At 46.9% G+C, this 22,260-nt stretch overlaps 2 protein-coding genes across 3 annotated transcripts; one reads left to right on the forward strand and one right to left on the reverse strand.

Moving 5' to 3' along the window:
• Positions 1 to 2,419: 2,419 nt before the first annotated feature.
• Positions 2,420 to 10,669, reverse strand: TMEM59 (transmembrane protein 59). 2 transcript variants are annotated; one of them, XM_082766521.1, is made up of 8 exons: positions 10,486 to 10,669; positions 8,237 to 8,342; positions 6,113 to 6,207; positions 5,763 to 5,915; positions 5,408 to 5,492; positions 4,982 to 5,063; positions 4,108 to 4,216; positions 2,420 to 3,377 (listed from the first exon to the last, which is right to left on the reverse strand). In XM_082766521.1, exons 1-8 carry the CDS (start codon positions 10,648 to 10,650, stop codon positions 3,222 to 3,224), a joined length of 951 nt encoding a protein of 316 aa, XP_082622647.1. In that variant the 5' UTR covers positions 10,651 to 10,669; the 3' UTR covers positions 2,420 to 3,221. The 2 variants fall into 2 exon arrangements, with proteins under 2 accessions (XP_082622647.1, XP_082622646.1); XM_082766520.1 differs by having other exon boundaries at positions 4,982 to 5,066.
• Positions 10,670 to 10,832: 163 nt separating this feature from the next.
• Positions 10,833 to 15,681, forward strand: TCEANC2 (transcription elongation factor A N-terminal and central domain containing 2). Its single transcript, XM_082766478.1, has 4 exons — positions 10,833 to 10,965; positions 11,320 to 11,457; positions 12,533 to 12,726; positions 14,569 to 15,681. The coding sequence occupies exons 1-4, from the start codon at positions 10,860 to 10,862 to the stop codon at positions 14,755 to 14,757; spliced, it is 627 nt and encodes a 208-aa protein (XP_082622604.1). The 5' UTR covers positions 10,833 to 10,859; the 3' UTR covers positions 14,758 to 15,681.
• The last annotated feature ends 6,579 nt before the right edge of the window (positions 15,682 to 22,260 follow it).

The following is a 22,260-nucleotide window of genomic DNA, read 5'->3' on the forward strand; positions in this document are numbered from 1 at the left end:
TTGCTACAGAATGAGCATTTTGAACCTTCAAAAAGCTTTAGGTGATAGCGAGCTTGGTAACAGTGCCATGTACCAGGTCAAGCAGACTCCCTATGCACATCCCACAAACCAACCCTTAAAAAAAGCATTTAAGATGTGGAGTCAAACAATCCTTAGAGACAAATGTCCATAAGAACTGTCATCTACCACTGTTTCCTACAGCAAGGTTATCAAGTTCAGCTGTAACCAAGGAGGCAGTTGGTTTCAGATCAGTTACACCACATCAGACCACCAGTCCAGAAAAAAAAAAAAGACTTGAGAATGAGGTAACACACACAAGCAAGCCTTCTGAAGCGCAAAAGCTTCTGAAGCCCAAGATCAGAGTATTGAAAAGGAAATAAAGATGAATATATTGAGAATGATTGGAGACCGCTAATTCTATCACCCAAAACAAAAACCCTAACACCCACACAGAAGTGCCATGGCTGCTTCTGCCAGTGGTGAATCACACACACTTGAGAGATGCCTCCCTGATGTCAGGATGACTCTATTTAAAAGCTGGTGGAAGTTCAATGGAACACAAGCCTAAAGAGAATATAAAATGCTTTCTTTCTGCGATTTCAATAATTTAAGGCCCTTCACTTAAATAGTGGTCTTGGGCAGAGATCAAACCCAAATTGCAGCCTCTGAAAATGAAGATGTCAGGAAGTTAAACGTTTTTAAAAAAATAAGTAGGAGAAGCCATTTTGCAAAGTCAAATGCCAAGATAGCTTAAATACTCCACTTAGACTAGAAATCTTGAGAAACAGTTCAATTATCGCAGCCTAGGCAGTATCCAATTTTACTAAAGAAAGCTGCTTTGACATGAGCTTACAAGCACAGCGCTTAACAAGTTCCTTAGGCTCTGGCTTACCTTGGAAACAGCAGTGCCAAGTGACAGATTGCTACAGGCACACAGTTTCCTGTGACCTAACTGAATCATTGGCTTCACTGCACACGTTACTTAGCTGAGGTGTCGTTATTAAACAGCGAACAAGAGACAAAACACGTAAAACTTTATTTGATCCATTTGTAGAGTTTTCTCCCTTTGTTGTAGATGCATAGGCAGATACAATGCCAAATAAAAGCGGAAGTTGTTTAACTCAAACCTAGGAATGTAAGCAATAAAGTCAGACATTTTGGAACAGAAAGGAGTTTCACATTCATGAAATCAAGTCAACATAACAGAGGCCGTACTGTACACATTTAAAACAGGCCAATAGCCGTGTTTTCCTGAAGCTGTAACACTCGCTCTGCAACTACAAGTAACAGAAAAGTAAAATACTGTAACAGACTCAACCATCTACATGTTACTTATTCAGTTACAAAAAAATGGGATTGCTAAAGTCTCTTCTGGAAAGGCGATCCAGAACAATGTAGTGCTAAGAATATGGGCAACCACTGAGCCCGTATTAACAGATTTCCAAACACCCGTTCACATACATCACATCTGATAACGCAGAACAATGCCATTCTGTGCTGGAGCAGGGCTGTGTACTGAGGTTTGCACTGTGTGAGCAGAAACGCACGGCTCAGCTGAAGTACTACAGCAGACAGGGATTTCCCATGGCTGTCACGCAGGTAAGAGTGTTCTGAAAACATCACACAACTGATTTTCACGACAGTCAAGTCTGAGGCCTTTGCAATAACGCCACCCACACACAGGTACACGCTGATGTCTGGTGACACCCAAGTTTCCGGGCCACAACACTGCTCACTGACGACAAATTTAACACCAAGAGGTACCAGTAATTTAAGACTTCAACTTACAGTTTCTGTACATTGATACAAGCCTGATTAAAACAAACCTCTCGGTGCTCTTAAGCCTCACTGAGAGAAAATCTGCTTAAATGCATCTAGGCTGCGGTTTCTAGCAGCACTGTGGAGGCAACAATGCACATTCCTGCTTAATGGCCCCTGCAAGGCTGCATCATCTGCAGTTACACAACCACCAGCATCACAGCCCGATCAGGCACTGCTACGGAGCCATTTGTAACAGAAAGGGGACAATATATTGTATTCTCCAGAATATCAACCATTTCCACCAAATTCAGAACCTGGAGAAATTTTGTTTCTGCTTTTAAACCTGCACAGGATTTCTGTATAATCAACAAAATATGAGTTGGAGACCACGCCTTCTAGCCAGTTCCCAAATACTTACAAACAGCCCTTTAAACAAATCACACGTCCACAAACTGTGAATACTAAGGGAGCTAGCGATAGCAATCTCAAAGAAAAGAACAGCAAAAACATATTAGAAACGTGAGGGACACTGTTAGTTGTTGTGTTAGTGAATCACAGAGCAAAATCAGGTCACACTGCCCATGAGAGGAATGCTACAGACAGTGCTGAGCATACCGTAGTCAATAATCAACCGTAGCAAAAAGCTATGTAGTCAACGTTTTCTATACAGTCATTTTTATTTGTCTGTTCTCATTTCTCAGGAATCAACTTGTTTCTGTAAATGAAGTTACAAGGCTAGAGTAGTTAATCAAGAGTGGAAAGCAAATTTTCTTCAGAAAACACAGGCTCTAACTTTACAAGCAATTTAAGACATAAAGGATAAAGTTTGACAAAATAATTGACCATGTGGTGTGTGTGGGGAAGGGTATGTCCACACGTTTTAGCAGTTTCCATCTTTCACAAACGGAGTCCTGGCCTACAGTACCTCACAAATGCTTTCCATCGTGGATATTGCCACACTGTAGAAAAAAATATATTTATTTCTGCAGAAAGGGTTGTTTGTGCATGGACATTAACAAGTACAAAAAAAAATTCAGCAGATAATTTTATAATATTTTCTCTTAACTACAACAGAAAGTGCAACACTAAAAAGGCATCTCCTGCCCACTTAAAATTTCTTATACCTTTACAAAGCTAACTCGGAATGTACACATTACATCCTAGAACACACAAATAAGTTTGAAAGTGTCGTGGCAGAAGTATGGAAAGCATGCTTACAGCTTTGGTAAGCAAGACACATAGCAAACACCAGTGGAAAGTGATCATGTCTGGAAACAAAGTCAAGGTGTCTGAAATCTTCACTACTACCTGAAAACAAAATCCCATGACATTTGTTGATTCTGTAACTTTATTTGCATTTAAAGACTGGCTGCTAAGCTTCTTATCTGAAGAACCACCACAAACAATCAGGAGTTTCTAGCACTGTTAGAATTAGTCTGTTCATTCCAATGGAGGCTTATTTAAATTGCTGATTGAGCCAGATTAACTTTTGTAGGAAGAGGTCCTGCTTCTTCGTGTTCCTCGGTCTTGCATCTAACCACAACAAGTGCAGAGGATGGATATCTGCTCAGTTTTTGTTCATTCATGTATTCCAGATCTCCGTAGATGCTCAGCTTCTGGAATATTTAAACAGATTACTTTAAGACAAAGGCTCTTGATACTGAGAATAAAACACATTTTGTTACACAACTACATTCTTGGTTTTGATGGCTGTAACCCTTCAACACAAGTTAGCCCAGGCTTTCTACATCAGCTGAAATTCATGACAAACTATATTTGAGTGCAAATAAAAATACGAAGTCTGCCAGAACAATAGCAGATGTAGTGCTTGTGTACCAGACTCTTTAGTTTGTAAATACTGTGAGTCTTGCTTATTTCAGAAGCACAGTAATCTCTCTGGGCACTAGGCACACTAGCTCAGTTGGTTTCCCTCTGATCAGACTCTGCGGTGACTTCTGTGTTCATTGGTGATTCTCCTGAACGACAGACATACCGGGTTCCACCCACACCATCCCACCCTCAGCAGAGAAACAAACAGAGGCTGCTTTCCAGTGAAAAGCAACCTAGAAGTTCAGAGGGCAGTGCTACAAGCCAAAGACGCTTGTCAAAGCACCTGGTCCTCCTGAGTAAGGCTCAGAGCACCTATCGGCCACAGGAGTGAGCAAGAATTGTTCAGATATAAAATCATCATATAAACAACAAAATCTGTTTGCTAACCGCACCTGCAAAATGAACTTTCAAATTGATCCCTCTCCCACAAACGTTTATTGGCCTGTAAAAAGCTGTAACATAAAAGCAATATCACAAATAAATTCAAAAGTATTTTAAATTATAAGGTAGGGTTACCTCAGACGGAACGTACTGCTCCACAGCTGTAGCTACTGTTGCACAACAAATCCAGAGCAGCACCAACACTGACAGGACAAGTGTAGTGGTTAAAATCCAACTGGAATTTCTGTAACAAAAAGAACATTACTAGACTTGATATATTGAATACAAAAGTATGGACCTAAAAAGTTCTGTTCAATTTTGACTGTATGTCCTGTGGATTCACTAGTTTCTAGTTTACTTTAGAGTTCTTAGTATACAATTTAGACTTTTTTCTTATTTTAGACTTGAAAGACACTAGGACTTGTAGGATTCTGTTTATTGGGCCCTAAGCATCCTCCCACTCACAATTTCAAGAAAAGAGGCACAGTTCACTGATCCTTCATAACTTTTTCCTTTTAAAATTTAGATATCAGTAAGGGAAGAAAGAACCAACGCACTGATCTTCAGCAAAGCTTAAAGATACAGTGGGCATTTTCAGCCTAGACACGAGACACAACAGTGTCTTTCATATCAGAAAATCCCAAAACAAGATAAAAGTGCTTTGCCCTAAAACATTATCAGAAGTCAAGAACAGGCAGAACACAGAATCGATTAAACAGTTTGCAGAAGAACTCATAAAAATAAGTTTAGGAAACAGTCAGCATTATGTTCCACACTCAAAGCGTAGGAATTATCAACATTCTGCCAACTGAAATGTGAAAGAGGATCAAAGTTGGCAGACTAGCTCACGAACAACACTGGGCTAGCACAGAAAGCAGCGATAACAGAAGGTCAGATACACAGATTTAACTGCTGTGCATCCTGAAGCTAAAACTTGCAGCACTGACACCACGCACAGGTAGGAGCCACCGCTACGCTCCGTACGGGGTACAGTACATGACAGACGTACATGGAAAGACACTTGAACAGGCTGTCGCTTCCGTGCTCTTCAAAAAGCCCTCGGTACATCTGCGAACTTCCTGGGCGTAGGTCTGCTGAAACAGATCAGCAGAAACAGCTGTCAGAAAAGCAACAGAAGTAGAAGCCCCAAACTTCATACAGTTTGTCAGTGCAGAGAACATAAAAGGAAGCTTTTAAAATGGCCCTGGCTTGCATGTTTCTATTTCCAGCAGAGGCTGGTTTCTACCACAGGCTTTGCTAAGTGTGCATACAGAAGTATACGTCCCAATTATATTTTAGCTTTCTAAAAATTCGCTTTCATGTGCCACCTGCAATTTCTTCCTGTTTCTCTCTCTCTCTCTCTCCCCCCCTCTCTCTCCCTTCCATGACACGGAACAGTTGCATTTGCTCTTCCAAATCACAAAGAACAACTTACCGGCTGTTTTACTCAGTGATAAGGATCCTCTTGTGTCTCCAGTTTCCTGTTCGAGCTGTGGAACATACTGTACTTCTGGCTTTGACTAAAACAAAATAAGGGGTTAGGAGATCCTGCTAGCAAGCTCCCATTGATCTTGATCATACACATTTTCAAAATTATCAGGGAAGTTAACCTTAAGACATACATCATTCACAGATTTTTTTTTCCTTGTACCAGTGCTAAAGGCAGCAAAATACTATTGAAAACTAAACACTTCTGACAGTGCTCCATTTTTTTTTCTGAGACTGGAAGGAGCAGAATTATATTTTTAGTGGCTAGGACACCTTAATCCTAATGAAAAAAAGACAAGCACCTGGAATATGACAATTTTGCCATCATCTGCTTGAAGGTAGAAAGTCCATGAGGATGTTATGAAGCTCTGAGCTGAATCCATCATGTCACTCCAGAACGATCTCACCAGTGTCAGAGGAAAGAGGAGATGAATTCTTGGCATCAGGGACATTAACTGCAAATATATTAGCCGGTTTTCCGTTTGTTTTTATATGAAAAGGCCAGAAGTCATATTCACGCTCACCCCACACCCCTTGTCTTTATTTCAGTCCTTAGGAAGATTTGTCTTCCGTTTGAAGAAGTTTAAATCAGAGAAGACATGCTGAACAGAAAACAAGTAGGTGGTATTTGAAAAACATGTCATCTACTTACTTGCTCTTGCCTTAACTCAGCAAATGGCAATTGGTTCTGGCATCCAAGATGGCAAGCATATTGTTCATCAGATTGGGAGTATGCCTCAGTACAAGCTGCAAGGAAGAAGTTCCCCAAATGAGAAGAAAAATTCTGCATTTTAGTTAAGAAAACATTTTCAGCATAAGTTGGATCAGAAACAAAGCAGCAGTTAAAAGACTGACAATCCTATCTGTAGGGAAAGATGCGGCAATCATTCCATGGTTAGCATTTGCTGTGAGGTCTAACGAAGGTTGTGGAATCAGAGCTTACAGATCACGTTTTGGAAACTGAATGCAGTCAGAGCAACTGATCAGAAACGTTAAAGATAAACACAGGGTTGCAACTTTTCATTGATCCTCCTCCTGACACTGCATTTTTTCATGTACAGGTCATGTCAAATAAATATATGGATTTTAACCTCAGTGAACAGAGCTGGAATCCTAGAAGGACAGAGGAAGCTTAGGCTGACTAAATCCCTTAGAGGTAACAGCAGAAGTCCAGGTATCACAAGAAAACTGAAGGAGCATTCTCCTTTGAAAACTGCGTTGAAAATATTACTTTTTTTAAAAAAACAAAAAATGAAGCCAGTTCTTCATTTTATAGGTATCTTCTAGCAGTTGTTCACTAGAGATCATGAAGACCAAAAAACCTGAAATTATTCCCATTTACACACAGAGAAGCCAGTCAGACAACCTATGAGCTTAGTTCTTTCCCAGAATACTAGAGCTGAGCTGGACTAATCGCAGCACTGTTGAACTAAAGCCTCAAACACAACACGGACAGTAGCTTTCCAAATTTCCCCACAGTGACAAACGCACCACCAAAGGCCAGAACGCCAGCAATAAGCACAGCCTCAGCAGTGAAATGTTGGAGCACAGCTCACAGCACCTGAACAGCAATTCCATGGCAAAAGTGCCACCAAACTAGTAGACATAGAGACATCAGAAGACAGAATTGCGCAGCTCAGCCAAGATGCATCTTGCCAAGCACAGAATAATTAGTCAGGGTACCAACCAGAGTAACAGATTACAGAACATAAGCCAGCAAAAGACAACAGCCTCAGGAAGGAGAGTTAATTCAAAGTAAGCAACTGTTCAATTACCTCTACATGTGCTTTATTGCTACATCACCCTTTTTATGGCACTCTTTCTTGTATGGTTTGACAACTAGATTGACATGCTGTATCACAGCTATGCACAGTCTATGACAGACTCGAGCATTAGCCCATTTCTGGAGTATTTAATACAGTTTTGTATCACATTAACATCTTTGCATGTCAAGCTTTCTACTTTTAGACCTTCTATCAGCTCCCTGAGACAGCCACTAGCCCTCTGATTTTTATGAGCTCCCGAGAAGACAAAAGCCTCCTTTGAGCACTGACTCGGTGCTTAATTATATTTGGAATATAAAGGGGACCTACTTACTAGCATTCCTGCTCTGGGTGGTTATGTCCCACCTAATCTCTGAGTAAAACTGTTCATCAGCTGCCTTACTGGATAAGTTCTACACCAAAATAATACTTTTTGGCCTGTAGAACACATATTTTATCTTCACTATGAGATTTTTGCTCTGACATGGATCTGAGACAATTAGTCAGAAGCATTTAATGGTCTATTTCAAACAAAACATACCTGTTCCTGAGGGGTTAGCCCAGACCACCCTTTACAAAGCAGACAGTACGTTACAATCTGTGTTTTTACTCTGACTGAACAATTCACTTTCACAAACAAATTTGTTAGGAATTGTACATGGGCCTGATGTTGCACAGAATTAGAACAGTATTGACTGGATTCTTTTTCCAGCCATTTCTTGCTTTCCATGACAAAAATTTTAAAGTGAATCTAAGTATTTGTAACTTATTTACAACTGATTAAATTTAAGAAATTCAGGAAAATGGTAACATTACAGATCACAGAAGAAGGAAAGTTGATGAGAACATACAATCCTCCAAGAAGATCTTCTCATATCCTATACATAACCTTCAAGAAGTTGTTAAACAAAACAAGAAGCAACTGAAATAATCCCACCAATTTAATGCTGATTCTGCTCTTCCCTCCATGCACCTCCATGCTATGGGATGTTAAAGGAGCACCAAATTCCTACCTGAATCGCATTCCAATTTGGTTCGATTCAGATCGATGCCATCATCCACAAACTGGCAAATGGAGAAGAGTCTGCAGCCTCGCTGGCACGCATACAGCTCCTCTTCCTGGGAAGGAAGGCACAAGAGAAGATTGCATGCCTCCATTCAAGTAAAAAACGTGAAAAAAATATGTTTTTTAGAGGTGCTATAAAAAGCCCCACACCAGAACACCATCCTTCCTCCCTCCACTGGACCTAGAAGTCAGCTAAGCTGGCGGTCTGGATGACCTGAAATAAAACCAAGCTACAGCTCTTTAAGGCTGTAACACAGCCATTGATTTACTTCAGACAGAGCTCTCTGCTCTGTGGTAAGCCAGACCTGGAACAGCAAATCCCATTTTGCAATGCCAGTACTACAACTCACAGCAAAGTTACGCTGTATTTTCGAAAAAGTGTTGGCTTTAAAAATAAAGACAGCGCTGTAAAAGATTTACTGACATTCAACCACGGAACGAGCACAGTCCTCCATCGTGCAACTTCAGCACAGAACCCAACAGGTGAGGACAAAAAAATGACTTTTTGTCAGTGTGTTACAATATATCCACCAGACTAGTTAGAAGTACAACTTTGTTTTGATTTGTTGAAATAAAACATGAACTTCTGGCTGCCTTCGGTAGCAATGCCATGGCTAGCTACCTACGTGCACTTCCCACAGACGATGCTCTCCCCGTTGCAGGGTTACAGCCAGCCTCCTCTGCCTGAGTGCTCCGACTTCTGATCAGGAATCGGACCCATCTCAACTCTTAACTACACAGCCACTCACATGATTGCTCCCAGCTGCTTTGCAGGTGGTGAACAGACTCTGAATTAACCTAACGAAAACAAACAGACCACACCTTGCTGCATAACCCACTGTAAACAAACTGGCCATTGTTTGAGAGCACAAGTTCAGGTGCTTTAGAGGCAGAAAAGTCGAAAACGGACCACAGAACAAAACTCAATTCTGACAGCACAGGCAGGGTGGCTCAAACAGTCACACTGGTGCCAAAACCACACTCTATAATTTGATACCCAACCAAACATAACTTTAAAAACACTTCTGTGGCAGTCCTCCGCAAAAAGTCTTAGTGAAAATTGACTATTATTCTCCAATGTTAACGCAACCAATTTCCTTCTACTCTACTGATAGCTTTGTGACAAATAGAACAAAAACTAATTGGAAATATTTTAGGATAATGCTTAGGCCTAATTTCCCAGATTAGTTCCTTCTCCTCCCTATGATTGCATGGAGGCACCAAAGCATACGTCACGTACAGATCTAATGCTACCTGTACGGCACACAACGCCCTGCTACTTCCCTCTGTGGAGATACCAGCACCAGCTGCTGTGTGAAAAAAACTGATTTTAGTTTCATGTGAAAGTGAACAGAGCCCCGTTACCTAACATTGTCACTACTTTCGCTTGTCTGCTGCCCTCAAGTGAAATCTCAAAGCCAACGTAAGAACACCCCTCATCCAGGGCTCAGACTGCTACAGAGCTGCAGCTGATAAGGCGATACATTGCCAGTGAAAAAACAAAACAGGGGAGATGAGGTCACGGTGACAGCTCTTCCACCTTCACAGCAGCGGTTCTGAGCTGCACAAACCTTTGAACCAACAGTGAACTCTGCAGCAGGCAGCTGTATTCTCTAAATATTGTTCCACTGTCTCATCATGAAACCCTGTGCAAACGAATCACAACAGGATGAAGGTCCTGCCAGGCTACTCCCTGGCCACTTTTTTTGCTTCATCCTTCAAAATGTGAGAGTCACCCTGGCATCCTGGTTGGGGTCCTGGGCACTGCTGTAGCCAAACGATGCAGCACCCTACACCAAATGACAGCTGCCTCTTTGGGAACAGGAGGAGAGAGGGTCCTCTCCCCACAACTGGGGAATTCAGAATCTGAAAAAAGTATTTTTTCGTGTCCTGGCTTGTAAGAAAAAAAGTCACATTGCGGACATGTGCTGCCTGCATACAAATTCTGTTCGTGCTAGATGCAAAACAACCGAATATAATGATTTTCATCACCTCATTTCCTTCTGCACTTACTTTGCCACATAGTTCTGATTTCACAAGACCCTACCTGACGCACCTACAGCGGGAACACACCGAGACGAGGCCGAGCCCCCTGCTCGCCCCCTCCACCGGCACCACAGCCCCGCCGCCCCCTGAGGCGGCGCCCCGCGGCCTCCCCACCCCTCACAGCCACCGCACGGCGGGGCCCGCCCGTACCTTGGGGTAGGTGTGCAGGGAGTAGGTGAGCTGGCAGGCGCGGTGGCAGGACGCCGTGTTGCCCAGCACGGAGTCGAAAGCCTCGGAGGAGGCGGCGGGCACGGCCCGGGCCTGGCGGGCGGCGGCCAGCAGCAGCAGCAGCAGCCCGAGGGGCAGCGCCGCCATCTTCCTCCTCCTCCTCCTCCCTCACCGCCCCGCTGACGGGACCGCCCCGCGGCCCTCTCGCGAGATTACCCCCTCCTCTCGCCTCCTCCTCCTCGCGCAGCCTGCTGGGAGATGTAGTCCTCTCCGCGGCTCGGCCCCGTATGCCTTAAGGGGGCTTGGCGCCCGGCGGAACTACACGGCCGCTTCCGGGAGGGCAGCTCGGCGGCGGCATGGAGCGCTTCGTGGTGCGGCGGGCCCGCTCCCCGCAGCGCCCCCGCAGCGCCCGGCCCCAGCCCCCGGCCCTGCGGCAGGCCCCGATCGAGGCCCTCAGGGCAGGTCCCGGCGGGTCGCGGCCCCTCAGGGGACTGGGGGGGGTGGGGGGGGTCCTGCGGCCCCCACGGCGGCAAACACGCCTCCAAACCCTTGTGCTGTTGAGATACTCGTAGTGAAGTGTCCTTAAATTCCAAAATTTTCCTTTCTAGCGGCTGTTTTGCACCGTTTCCCTTAAATTTGACGTAACAAGATCAAATACCTTGCCCCTTCTGTCTGCCCTGAGCAGCTCTGTGCTGTGTCCCCTGCCCCGCTGCGTGCCGTAATCAGTAATTCACGTATTGCAACCCTGTTAGTTGGGGTCCTTAATTATCACAAGACCATTCCGCCTTCCTAAATGCTTTTCTCGTTTTCAGAGAGTTGTGGTCGTGGAGGACATAAAGCGGTGGAAGTCTATGCTGGAGCTTCCTGGGCAGCCGAAGGAGAACCTGATCGAGGCTTTGGAGGAGCTGAAGAAGAAAATACCTTCCAAGGAAGTGTTGCTTTCAACAAAAATAGGTACATCTCTGATCTCACCTGCTTGTTGTGTCTGCTTGGCTTGTCGGTGCAAAAGAGACCATCCCCCAAGCTTTGTAAAGATAAGAGGATGCTTTACTGTATCCTCTCTCTGAGAAATCCCCAGCAGAAGGGCAGCATCACACAGAGCACAGGCCTGTGCCTGGCTGCTTTCTGTGGGACTTGGGGAAGGGATGATGTTAGACCGTGTGGTCCCTGCCTTTCCTGCCTGTGCAGATCGTACGTGGCACAGAATGTCCAGGAGTGACAGACGGTCATGCTGGCCTTTTTCTTTTTGCCAGTGAGAAGATGCCACTGTTAGGCTTCTGTGGTTCTTGCAGCCCAGCACGTTCAGGCAGGCACTGAAAAGGTCTCAGGAAGAGCCTGAATGAACCAAACGTGGCAAGCGACAACTCAGAAACAAGGGGAAAGGCACAGGTAGCATCTCCTTTTCTAAGGCAAGGGGGGCTTTCTGAATAGAGGAGCTGCTGCAAGATCCACAGAAGCCAAACAGTGACATCTTCTGGCCAACGGCGCTACTGGTCAGAGAGATACCACGCTGGAAAAAGATCCCTTTTGTCTCTCAAAGGAAAGTGTCTTTGCACTGCCAAGCCTGTGTCGATTGGAAAGATTCTGTTTGTGTCACAGTGATGTTTGTGTGCTAAAACATTGTAGCTATCACCAGCAACATCTTCCTTAAAGGCGATTTCAGTTAAAAGAAAAAAAAGTACCCTTTGTTGGCCAATTTTACACACTTTCACCAGATCCACTATCTGTGTAGAAAATTTCAGTAATATGTAAGTGTCTCTTCACACCTTGGTGATGTGAGAAAGTAATTTTCAGCTGTATAACTCAGCTCCTTGCTAATTGCTCAGGCAAAATCACTTGCAGGAGTCAATGAGTGAGAACTTCAGTCTTCATTCCTAGTAATTTTATATTTACCTTTTTGTCAATGCTTTGCTTGTTTCGCTGACGCTGCCTGAATTAAAAATGTTTGGCTGTTTGAGCACCAGCTTGGCCGGTGTCTGGTGTATTTGGTCCCCCTACCGAAGCTGAAGGAGCTGTTGCTGTTTTCCAGGTCACACCGTGAATAAGATGCGCAAACATTCAGATCACGACGTGGCCAGCCTTGCCAAAGATGTTTACACGCAGTGGCGAACTTTCATCAAAAACCATTCAAACAGGCCCTCCATAGAAGTCAGGAGTGATCCCAAGACTGAGGCTTTCAGAAAGAACGCACGGAAGCTGCTTTGTGAAGCCCTGGATCTTGAGGTAGCATTAATCTTTGGCTCAGAGGATAATTCCTTGTAGGAACAAGCTGGACAAGCCTTTTTCAGTCATAGTTTCTATAAAGCTGGTCCTGCTGGCAGAGTGGGGACAAGAGTTCTTGTATTTAGTGATTCTCCCCATGTCCCCATTTATCAGTGTCTTTGTTTTAAAGGTAGATTTTATTTTAATTATTATTATTAACCAAGTAAACGTGCTAATTGTAAGCGAGGTGTATATTGCACATTTACGTAACCAGCCAACAGAATAGCTGCGTATCTCCTGCAGCCGGGCTGTACAAGAAGTTAGCAGAACAAAGTTTTCACTGTTACTTATCAGCAGTTAAAACAACACTGGGACCTTCTGGGTGTTTCATATTTAAGTAATTAAGCATTTGTAAATTGACATCTGTTGCGAAAACACAGAGGCAAGGTTGACAATATATAAAGTGGCGATAAATACCAGATCCCTCTGGTATCTTTAAGTAAACGAACAGGATTTTACTGTAAGGCTTAATGACTAGTCTATGAAACTCTATAATAATTATCCTTTTAATTTATTCATTAGTTATCCTTTAGATGGCAAGAAAAGTGATAAGCACTCGAGTTGCAAAGCTGTGTGTTTGCTTCTATGAGAACCTCTCCAACTTCCCATTCACCTGGACTGAGGCAGGACAAAAGAATGACTTTTTGTGGGAATGCCTCAGAATGATTTTATGGGGAGTTAGTTCCCTTTTGCTGGGCTGATGGGTCAAGCTTAATTCGTGGAAGGCAGCTTTGTGCACAGCAATAAGGCTGCTGGTAAAGTTTGAGCCTGTGGGACATGAAGGCTGTGATATCACCCTCAAACAAGTACTGTTGTGTAAGGCAGGACAAGGCAGAATCACCTCAGAACAGGACTCACCTGAAATTATGATGAGGAAAGCTGCCCTTCTGGCTTGCAGCTACCACCGTGTCTGCAGAGGGAGCTTATATCAGCATGATGAACAGCACAGATAGGACAGGGAGCCACAGAGGTCCAGCAAATGGAAAGCAGGGACACCTGAGAGATTGATGAAGAGGGAGAGTGGGGGCTGAATGGATTCAGCTGAACTTCTAGCGCAGACTGGCAGAGGGACAATTTAATGATGGGTAGCAAAAAGAGAGTAAAAGTGTTGGGAAAGGACTTGGAGGAATACTGGCTGGCATGTGGGAATCTCCTGTATGTGAAACATGGGAGATTCCCTGTAACAAAAGGCAGAAGTGAAATTAAAACAATTTCTTGATGGGCAGGGGATTTTTTTCTAAGCTGTGCTAAATTACAGGTTTTGGCACATGTTGAAGCAATAACTACGTAATTAACATTTAGTAAATCCCTTTCTGCGTTCTTAATTATACCTCCTTCCACACACACAGAGCCCACATTTCCCTTTATAGCACCAGGCAGAGTTGCCAAGTGTTTGGCGTGTCTTAGAGTTGCTGTTGGAATTGGGTTTAAAATAGTATCCAAGGTGCCTTATATCAGCGAGATCAAAAAGTGATCATAGTGGAGACAGTACAGCAGAGCTTACAGCTGTAGTTCAACTGGATACCCAAAGCTAGCTGCAGATTAGTTTCCTGTCGTGATGGCAAAGCGCTGCCACCCAGCTGGAGATGTGAATATGTTCCCTGCTACTGACCGTGTTGCTGTGTTCCTTAATTGCTAGGGTGGAATTAAATTGTTCTTCCTGTTGCACTTGTGATGAGAAGTAGATTTCCTCGAATCTATGCTGATTAACGAAGAAGCACTGAAAAACACCAAACTCCAATTTCAATCAGTCGGTCTCCTTATTAAATGGAGAGATCTAATTTTATACTTTGCTGTTTTCAGATTGATCACCCACTGGCTGAAAATATTGAGCGAGAAGCTTTTCATCTCTCTTCCCGTCTCATTAGCACGCCGTATCGCAGAACGGTGCGAGCTCTTGTCTTCTCATTAAAGCACAAACCTGAAATCCGAGCAGAAGTCAAGACTGGCACGCTCACTGTCCCCGCGTTTGTACAGAGCCATAAAAAGTGAGGTGTCGTGCCTGCTGCTGAACGAGAACTTCATGTGCCTGCATCTCCGTGGAACCGGGAACCCTTTCTGTCGTAAGGGGCGTGCAGAAGTGCTGACAGTGTGACTCACTTGGCACCGCTCTATTAGCAGGGCTGCTGAAGGCAAGAACTACTAATGATGAAAGTGGTGCTGTAAATCCGAGTTGGTGGAAGTCTGCGTAGGGTTGTTGCTCAAAAATTTTCTTCTACTCCGCTGTATATTTTCCTGCTAAAAAGCCATCCGTGCAGACTCACCTGTTTGTTATGTCTGTCAGTTTGTCATGCCTCAGTTTGGCTCCATCCCTGAGATGGGTCTTCAGGTGTAATTATTTGAATAACATTTAACAGCTTTGTGCTGGGCTGATAGGAAATAGTGGGAATTCAGGGCGATTGTTCCATGGGAGGGGATTCCTAGAGGATAACTGCAAATCCTGGTTAACCATAAATCAGCCAAGCCTGCTGTAGCTGGACCCTGAATGTGGCAAGAGCTACCTGTTTACCCAAGCCAAGTGACCTCCCCTGCATTCCACAGTGGGATACAAAATGGGTTTCAGTAGTTCTCTATCCATCCTTCCATAGGCTCAGTCAGCCTGCAATGGTAGGCATTTTCTGAAACCCTGGGGTGGAAACCAAAATGCCCTGGGGTATAGGTGCTATCTAATACCTCTGCGTAATGAGCAACTCACTCAGACTTCCATACCTCCCCCATGATTAAAATCTGGTGCTTGTTTTTAGTGTAACAAGAAAATAAAATGAAATTAATTTTCTAAATTGTAATTGGGTTGTAAGGAAAATATTCCATGTGAAGGCTTTTTTCCTCCAAAAAGATCGTGTTTCAGAATGATTGTGTAAACAAATTTAAGCAGCAAACTATTGTATGAATTGCTTCAGGTTATTAAAAACTGAAAATCTTGCCTTTCGTACTTTGGTTTCTTTAGTGCCACAAGTCATCTTGTTCTCTGTGTGCTATTATTAAGGCTGTGACAGGCACAGTCTTTCTCTGCTGGTAGGCAATAAAGCGCTCTCTGTTCTCTGTGCTGGTACAAGGGACTGGCCACAAACCATTTTCCGAGTTAACAGGGGCGAGAAGTCTAGTATAGCATAAGGGAGTGTGCTTTGATCTGTCATGGTCAGCACTCTGATCTCAAGAGAGTCACTTAAGGACAGATAATGCAGTGGGAAAACTGCCCATCAGTCTGTTCACATCATCCTAAACAGGACTGGGGGTCAGTAAGTGGATCTGCTAAATACTTTTTTCTTCCCTGAACACTAACAAAAGCTAACTTACCTTAAATGTTGAACTCTGTAAAATTTATTATGTAATTGCAGGTTCTCTTAATAAGATCTAAACCCTGTTTTGTTTGCTTGGGCCAGTGCAAGAGCATTTCTGTTGTGTGTGCCGCTAAGGTATCCTCATAGCTGGGTTTTCTCAAAACCAGAGCTCTGGCTGAGTCTAGGCGTGCAGACATTTCACTGGTAGAAAGTTAACAATAGGTGTGTTGGAGAAAGTACACCACAAACTGGCAGCCTGAGTGGTGACTATAGGGATACCACGTCAGTGAAGACGTTAACACCTGATGACCAGTCTGTAGGAAGAGAAGTGAAACCCCTCAATTTCTTACAAGCGATCAGATCCATTTCCCACATAAGTAACCTCAGACTGCACAGCTGTAAGTGAATTCATGTGTCTTGGACTGTCACGAAAGGGCTTCAGGATCAATGAGTGTCTTAGGTTTATGCTTCCAGAGCTGCAATGCCATGACCTGCAGTGCTTATTTTCAGCTTTCTGTTCCTGGTGCTGGGCTGTGCTGTCTATATTTAGGTGATGTGTGAGAAGCACAAATGTGGGAAATGAGGAACTGCTGGTCCTCGTGAAAGCCAGAGCAGAGCAGTTTCCCACACAGCTCAGGTGCACCAGTAGAACCTCGGCCTACCTATGTGGTGCTGTGCCTTGGATTGCAAAACTCATCTCGTGGAGAGAGTAAGGAATCACCCAAATAGATACGGCTCAACCTGTCTGCAGGTAGCAGCTGCCTGTCCCAACACTTGCAGTCTGAAAGTGAACTGCTCTACAGCAGTGGCAGTTCTGAGAACAACTCAGTAAAATCCGCTTCTGTTTTTACAGGTTAGCTCCGGGAACCCCCTGCAGTAGTGGGGAGGGATGGGAATGCTTTTCTATCTTACTAGTAAACAGTCCTGGGGCAGGGATACCATTCACAACAGCACTGTAAAATCTAAAAACAAGGTCAATGTGGACATCAGCGAGGACCTACCATGGCCTAGAGTACTTTCTTTGCAAAACCTGCTTGCATCTCAGCCTGTACACATTAGCTTTCGAAGTGGTGCAAGCCCTCAGAGATAGCAGCTGCCAGGAGGCCTGCCTGGGCTCCGTTTGCTCACCTCACGAGCTGCCCAAACAGTGCAGTCACAGAGCTGAACAACCTGGAGATGCACGTGAGCCCTTCTGCTCCGCACAAACTACAGGCTCCGTCTCTTCTATGCCATCAGGCTTTGTTTTGGGGTACAAGCAAACTTCTGCCAGGCCCATCTCTTTTAGGTGACTTTATCACGTCCGCTCCTGGTCCCTGATACCTCTCTTTTCTGAACAGGCTTCAGGGAAAAGAGATTTGTTGTTGCTCCATCTATTTTGGATGGATGCCTTTGAAGCACACGCTGCAGAGAAGAGTTTTTGGCCTCATTCTCAGTACGTACCAAATATTTTTCTTTGGGGAATTAACTGCAGGGATGCAGTTACTGCATAACGGAAAACTCATCTAAATTTCCTCAGTTTAAGGGCTAATACTTTCACAACTTGTTTTCTAAGGGACCTAAGCATATAGCTCTGGGTCCAGCTCTTGCAACCTGATGTTGAAGCTAGCAGCAACGTTTGGGGTGAAGATTTGCAGGCTGAGCATTACACACGACTGGAGGAACTGGAAGAGATCTCCAAGGGCTGGGCTTGAGACGTGCAGCACAGGGGGAATCAGAGAACAAGGGAATGGTGTGAGGACAAAACCAGGAAGGAAGGTGGGGGAAAAAAAAAAAAAAGACAAAAACTGAGAAGAAAAATCAATAGGCCAAAATAGGGCTTTCTTTTCTCAAAGAGTGATGCTGAGTGTGATGAGGGGATGCTCAGCACCTTGGTACTCAGCAGCCAAGTTTTTAATTACTCTATAAAGACCAGATTTGCTCTCTTTGTTGGAAGTTGGCTGTTGGAAGTGAGCTGATGGGTTTGAGTGCCCTGCGATACGTCCCTGTGCCAGCAGCACTGACGAGCCATGGTTCAGGGACACGTGGGGCCTGCAGGACCATCCCCAGCTTGGTTTCTCCCACCACAAGGGTCACACACCCAGCTGGGGGGCAAAAAGGCCCCTCAGGCATCCTGGGGCTGGGTCTCACTGATCTGGGTGTGCACTTCTGCTTTCGCCTCTGGTTTTACCCTGGAGCTGCTGTGTGGTGGCAGTCGCAGGGTGCCAGGAAGACACTTGGCAAAGGCAGGGACTCCACAAGCTCCTGTCTTCATGCTGGGGAAACCCTTTCAGCCTAAAAGGAGGGATGGAAGATCTGAGCCATGGCTCCCTTGGGCTGTGTTTCCCCGGTGCAGTGCCTTTCAAGTAGCTGGTGCCCTTTTACAGGGGAGCATTAAACCAAGGAGGCACCCAAACTACAGAAAAGGCGCTTCTTTTTTCCCCTTTTCCTGCCAGATTAAGCACAGCCCACACATTCCTTTCAGAGAGTACACGAAGCTGAAGGATCTAGAGAGTCCTGCCACACCGAGCAAAAAGAAGGGAAGCCCTTCCCGGAGGTGAGCAGCGATCCCCATCAGCAGGCAGGGGAAGGAGGGCTTCATCCTGCTGCAAATTGCTTGGGCGAGAGGAGAAGGGAGTAGCCGAGACCTCCCCGTCCTTCCTGAAAGGCAGCACGCAGCGCCTCGGCGTTTTTCATCTTCCGAGAGGCTCTTCAAAGGTTTCTCCACAAAGAACCCAAACTTTCAGATCTCCTTCGCTGGCAGCCCGGCCATGCGAAGGGTTTGCTCGGCTGCTGGCTGGCCCTGGGCTGGGAGGTGCTCGGACAAGGAGCAGCCCCAGATGTCCTCGCACATCCCCCCCGTGCCCCTTCCCCGATGAAGGGGAACCGCAGCCCCCCGCTGTCCCCAACCTCCCCCTGCAGTATTGCAGCTCTTGTGGTGGGGACAGACCCGATTTGGCTCACGGAGCCAACAAAGAGCTGCAAAAGCCTGGCCAGGCAGCTCCCGAAACCCGAGAGCTGGGTTATGAGGGCAGCAGGGGAAACTGAGGCACGGAGGTGCTCCAGCAGGCTGGAGGATGCAAACAGGGGGAGCCCATGCCAGGGTTACGCTGCAATTAATGACGCGCTAATTCTGCTGGCAGTGCACTGAACAACATCTACGATCGCTGTCAATTAGACTAGATTACGGGATAATCCCTGCTAATTACATATTATTACATACCGAGCAGTTATCTCCCCATAAAGGGTGCCCCTCTGATGGACAAACCCTCTTCTTTTAACACAGCCAGCCCAGATGGCAAAGCCCTTTTTTCCTGCAGCCAATATTTTCCTTCAGCTGAAACGCTCACGCTGCAAACACCGCGCTCTTGTCCCGGGTGGCAGGAGGAGGAGGAGGGTGGCCGTGAGGGGCAGGGCCAGCCCAAAAAGAAAGGCAGGGGCAGCCTCAAAGCCAGACCCCATGGAGCTGCCATGCTGCCAGGGCTGGGAGCGAGCACCCCAAGGGCTGTGCTGCAGCGGGGAGCCCTGCCAGCACCCAGGGGTGCTCAGGCAAGGCTGTTGGCAGCTCAGGGTTTGGGGTGACTTGCAAGGCGATGCTTTCCTCCAAATAACTGCTCCCCACGTTCCCCAAATGCCCCCGTTTCACCTCTACACACCAAAACCCCCAGGAAGCATGGGGGGGAGGATGACCTTGCTGCCCCCATGGGGCAGGATGGCCGGGAAACGGGAGCGAGCGCTGCTGAAAATAAACCGGGAAACAACTCCCGGTAAACGCCGCCGTTGCATTTTTAATTGTCCATATGCTTGCTCCATTATGTCTCCCCAGCTGGCAGGGCTGACGGCGGCTGCCTCCTCATCTGTGCCGCCGAGGGTCTCCGGCAGGTACCTGAATCTGCAAGGTGACAGGGTGGCAGGGGGCTGGGGCTGGCCGTGTCCCCGCGCTGTGCCCACCTCTACCCCCGTGTGCTCGGGGAATTTGGTATTAAGCGACCCCAAAATCCAGCAAGCAAGGAGGTGGGAGCCTACCAGCTCCCCGTGCCGCCGCCCCGGGGCAGTCGCTATTAAATGAAATGCAGAGGCTTGCTCCAGGAGGGGATGCAGGTTTGGGCGGGGAGAACGGATTAGAGGAGCAGAGCTGCCTCATTCCTGGCATTCCTGGAGAAGGGAAAAAATAAGATAAAGAGGGAAAGCAGGTTCGGAGCCAGACTTCACGGCCCCTGCATGGGACATCAGCTCGCTGGGGCTGCCGGTGTTACAAACCCCGGTGTCCTGGATAACCCCGAATGTGTCCTGCACAGGGAGCACCAGCATCTGCTCAGTATTTTGGAGCTGTTTTTTCTAAAAAGCGTCTTTTCCCCGAGGCAGACGGTGCTGCTGCATACCGTGGCACACTCCCAGCCACAGGGCGTGCTTGGTGGGAAGGAGAAACAGCCCCACCGAGGGACCCACTGCAGCAGCGGGGGCTGTGCCCAGCACCAGCACCCTGGGCACTGCTGGGATCACCGAGGAAAAAGCTCTCGCTGGGTATTTCATGGAGAAATCCACCAAAGAGGGGTTGCCTGCTAAGTGGGGAGCACCCAGCCAGTGCTCAGAGGGTTTTATTTCTTTCTGCAGCCACCAAGCCCACAACCGTTGTATTATTACCTTGAAAGAAAGGCGAGGATCAGCAGAATTGTGCCCCTCGGGCCACATAAATCCCCGGCAAGCAGAGTGTGCGACACATCTGCTTGGGAAAGCATCGGGACGGCGTTAGCTTTTATGGCCGGGTTAGCGTGCAAACCTGGACCTTATAAACCACCCCTGGAAAAGAGATGGACAAGGCACCAGATCTAAACAGCACCCCAGCTGCTGACCATGCCCTTGGGAGTGTGCGGCATGCCCAGCACTGGGCAGCCACAATAAAAGGTGGAACAAATCCCCGTGATTACCCAGCACCTCGCATCCTGGGACTCGCCGTCCCCCGTCACGCTCAGCAGCTCGGCGAGCACCCTGTGCACAGAGCCCCATTGATGGCGAGAGGTTGTCCGAGGCCAGGAGGGTGGCAGGGAGCCCAGCCTGTGCTCCGGCCCCGCGCCCCGGCCGGCTACAAGGGGCTTTTGTCCAGCCTGGGAAGTGCCAGCACGGTGACCTGCCCTGTCCTGGGGACAGGGAGGGGACGTGCCGGTGGCCAGCTCCTGCGTGCAGGGGCAGGGGACACTGGGGCTGGTCCTGCACCATGCCCCTGGGATGGGGATGTAGGGTGGTTTATCACCGGTGTCTGGCTGTGGCTAAAAACTGCTGGCCAAAAAGTCCTTTCTTGGCCTCTGCCACCACTTTTCCCACCCAGGAGACCTCGGGTGGTCTCCAGCCTGTCCCTGTTTTGCATCGGGGCAGGACAAGACATTTCCCAACCTTCCTTACAGCAAAATCCCAAGGAGAGAGCGATGCTGAGCTGGAACTGGCAGCATCCAGCCCACAGTGAGGGGTCGGTGTAAATCAGAAGGAGCTGACCCATCGCCCTGCTTTATGTAAGAGACACTTCCCCGGGTGCTCAGCGATACCTGCCCCCGGGTTTAGGATTGAGGGGCACACCACTCTCCTGGGCACACTGGGAAGGAGGAAAACACAGGGGAAAGGACAGATTGCTCTCATTTTCTCCAGCCTTTGGGTGGCTGAAGCGCTCAGGTAAGCCCTGTGAGAAGACGACACGTGGAGAAGCAGTGGGGAGCTCGAGGATGAACGCGTCTCGTCACATCCCCACCGCTCAGACACCGCATATGGGCACCGGAGACACCTCCCCGAAGCACCTACGTGCGCTGCACCCATCGCTGCGTGCCAAGGGGAGACGTTGGCGTCTGCAGCCGCCTCCAGCAGGGATCCATGGCACCCACACAGGCACGGATGGGAGCACGGAAAATATTTGTTGGAAATATTGCTATATTTGGGGGGTAGTCTGTACGCTCAAGAATTCAGCGAGAAATAATTGACAGGATTATTTGCAGCCATCGGCAAACAACGTTACTTTCCCGAAAGTAGCGGCACCAGAGGGAAAATAAATGGAAGCAGGTGCGGGAAGAGTTACGGAGCACGAGAAGTGCGTTCCCGAGCCAAATGGACAGATTGAGAGACAGAGGAAAACCGATGGGGAAGGGAAGCGGCTGCCTATTGCCCAGATCCCTCAGGCGCGGGGAGGAGGTGGAGGCTGGGCTTGGGCTCCGTTTCGGGGCCTCTGTCTCAGCAGCTGCGTTAGCGCTAAGCC

Source organism: Aythya marila (genome assembly GCF_965140915.1).
Source record: "Aythya marila genome assembly, chromosome: 8".
Classification (NCBI taxonomy): domain Eukaryota; kingdom Metazoa; phylum Chordata; class Aves; order Anseriformes; family Anatidae; genus Aythya; species Aythya marila.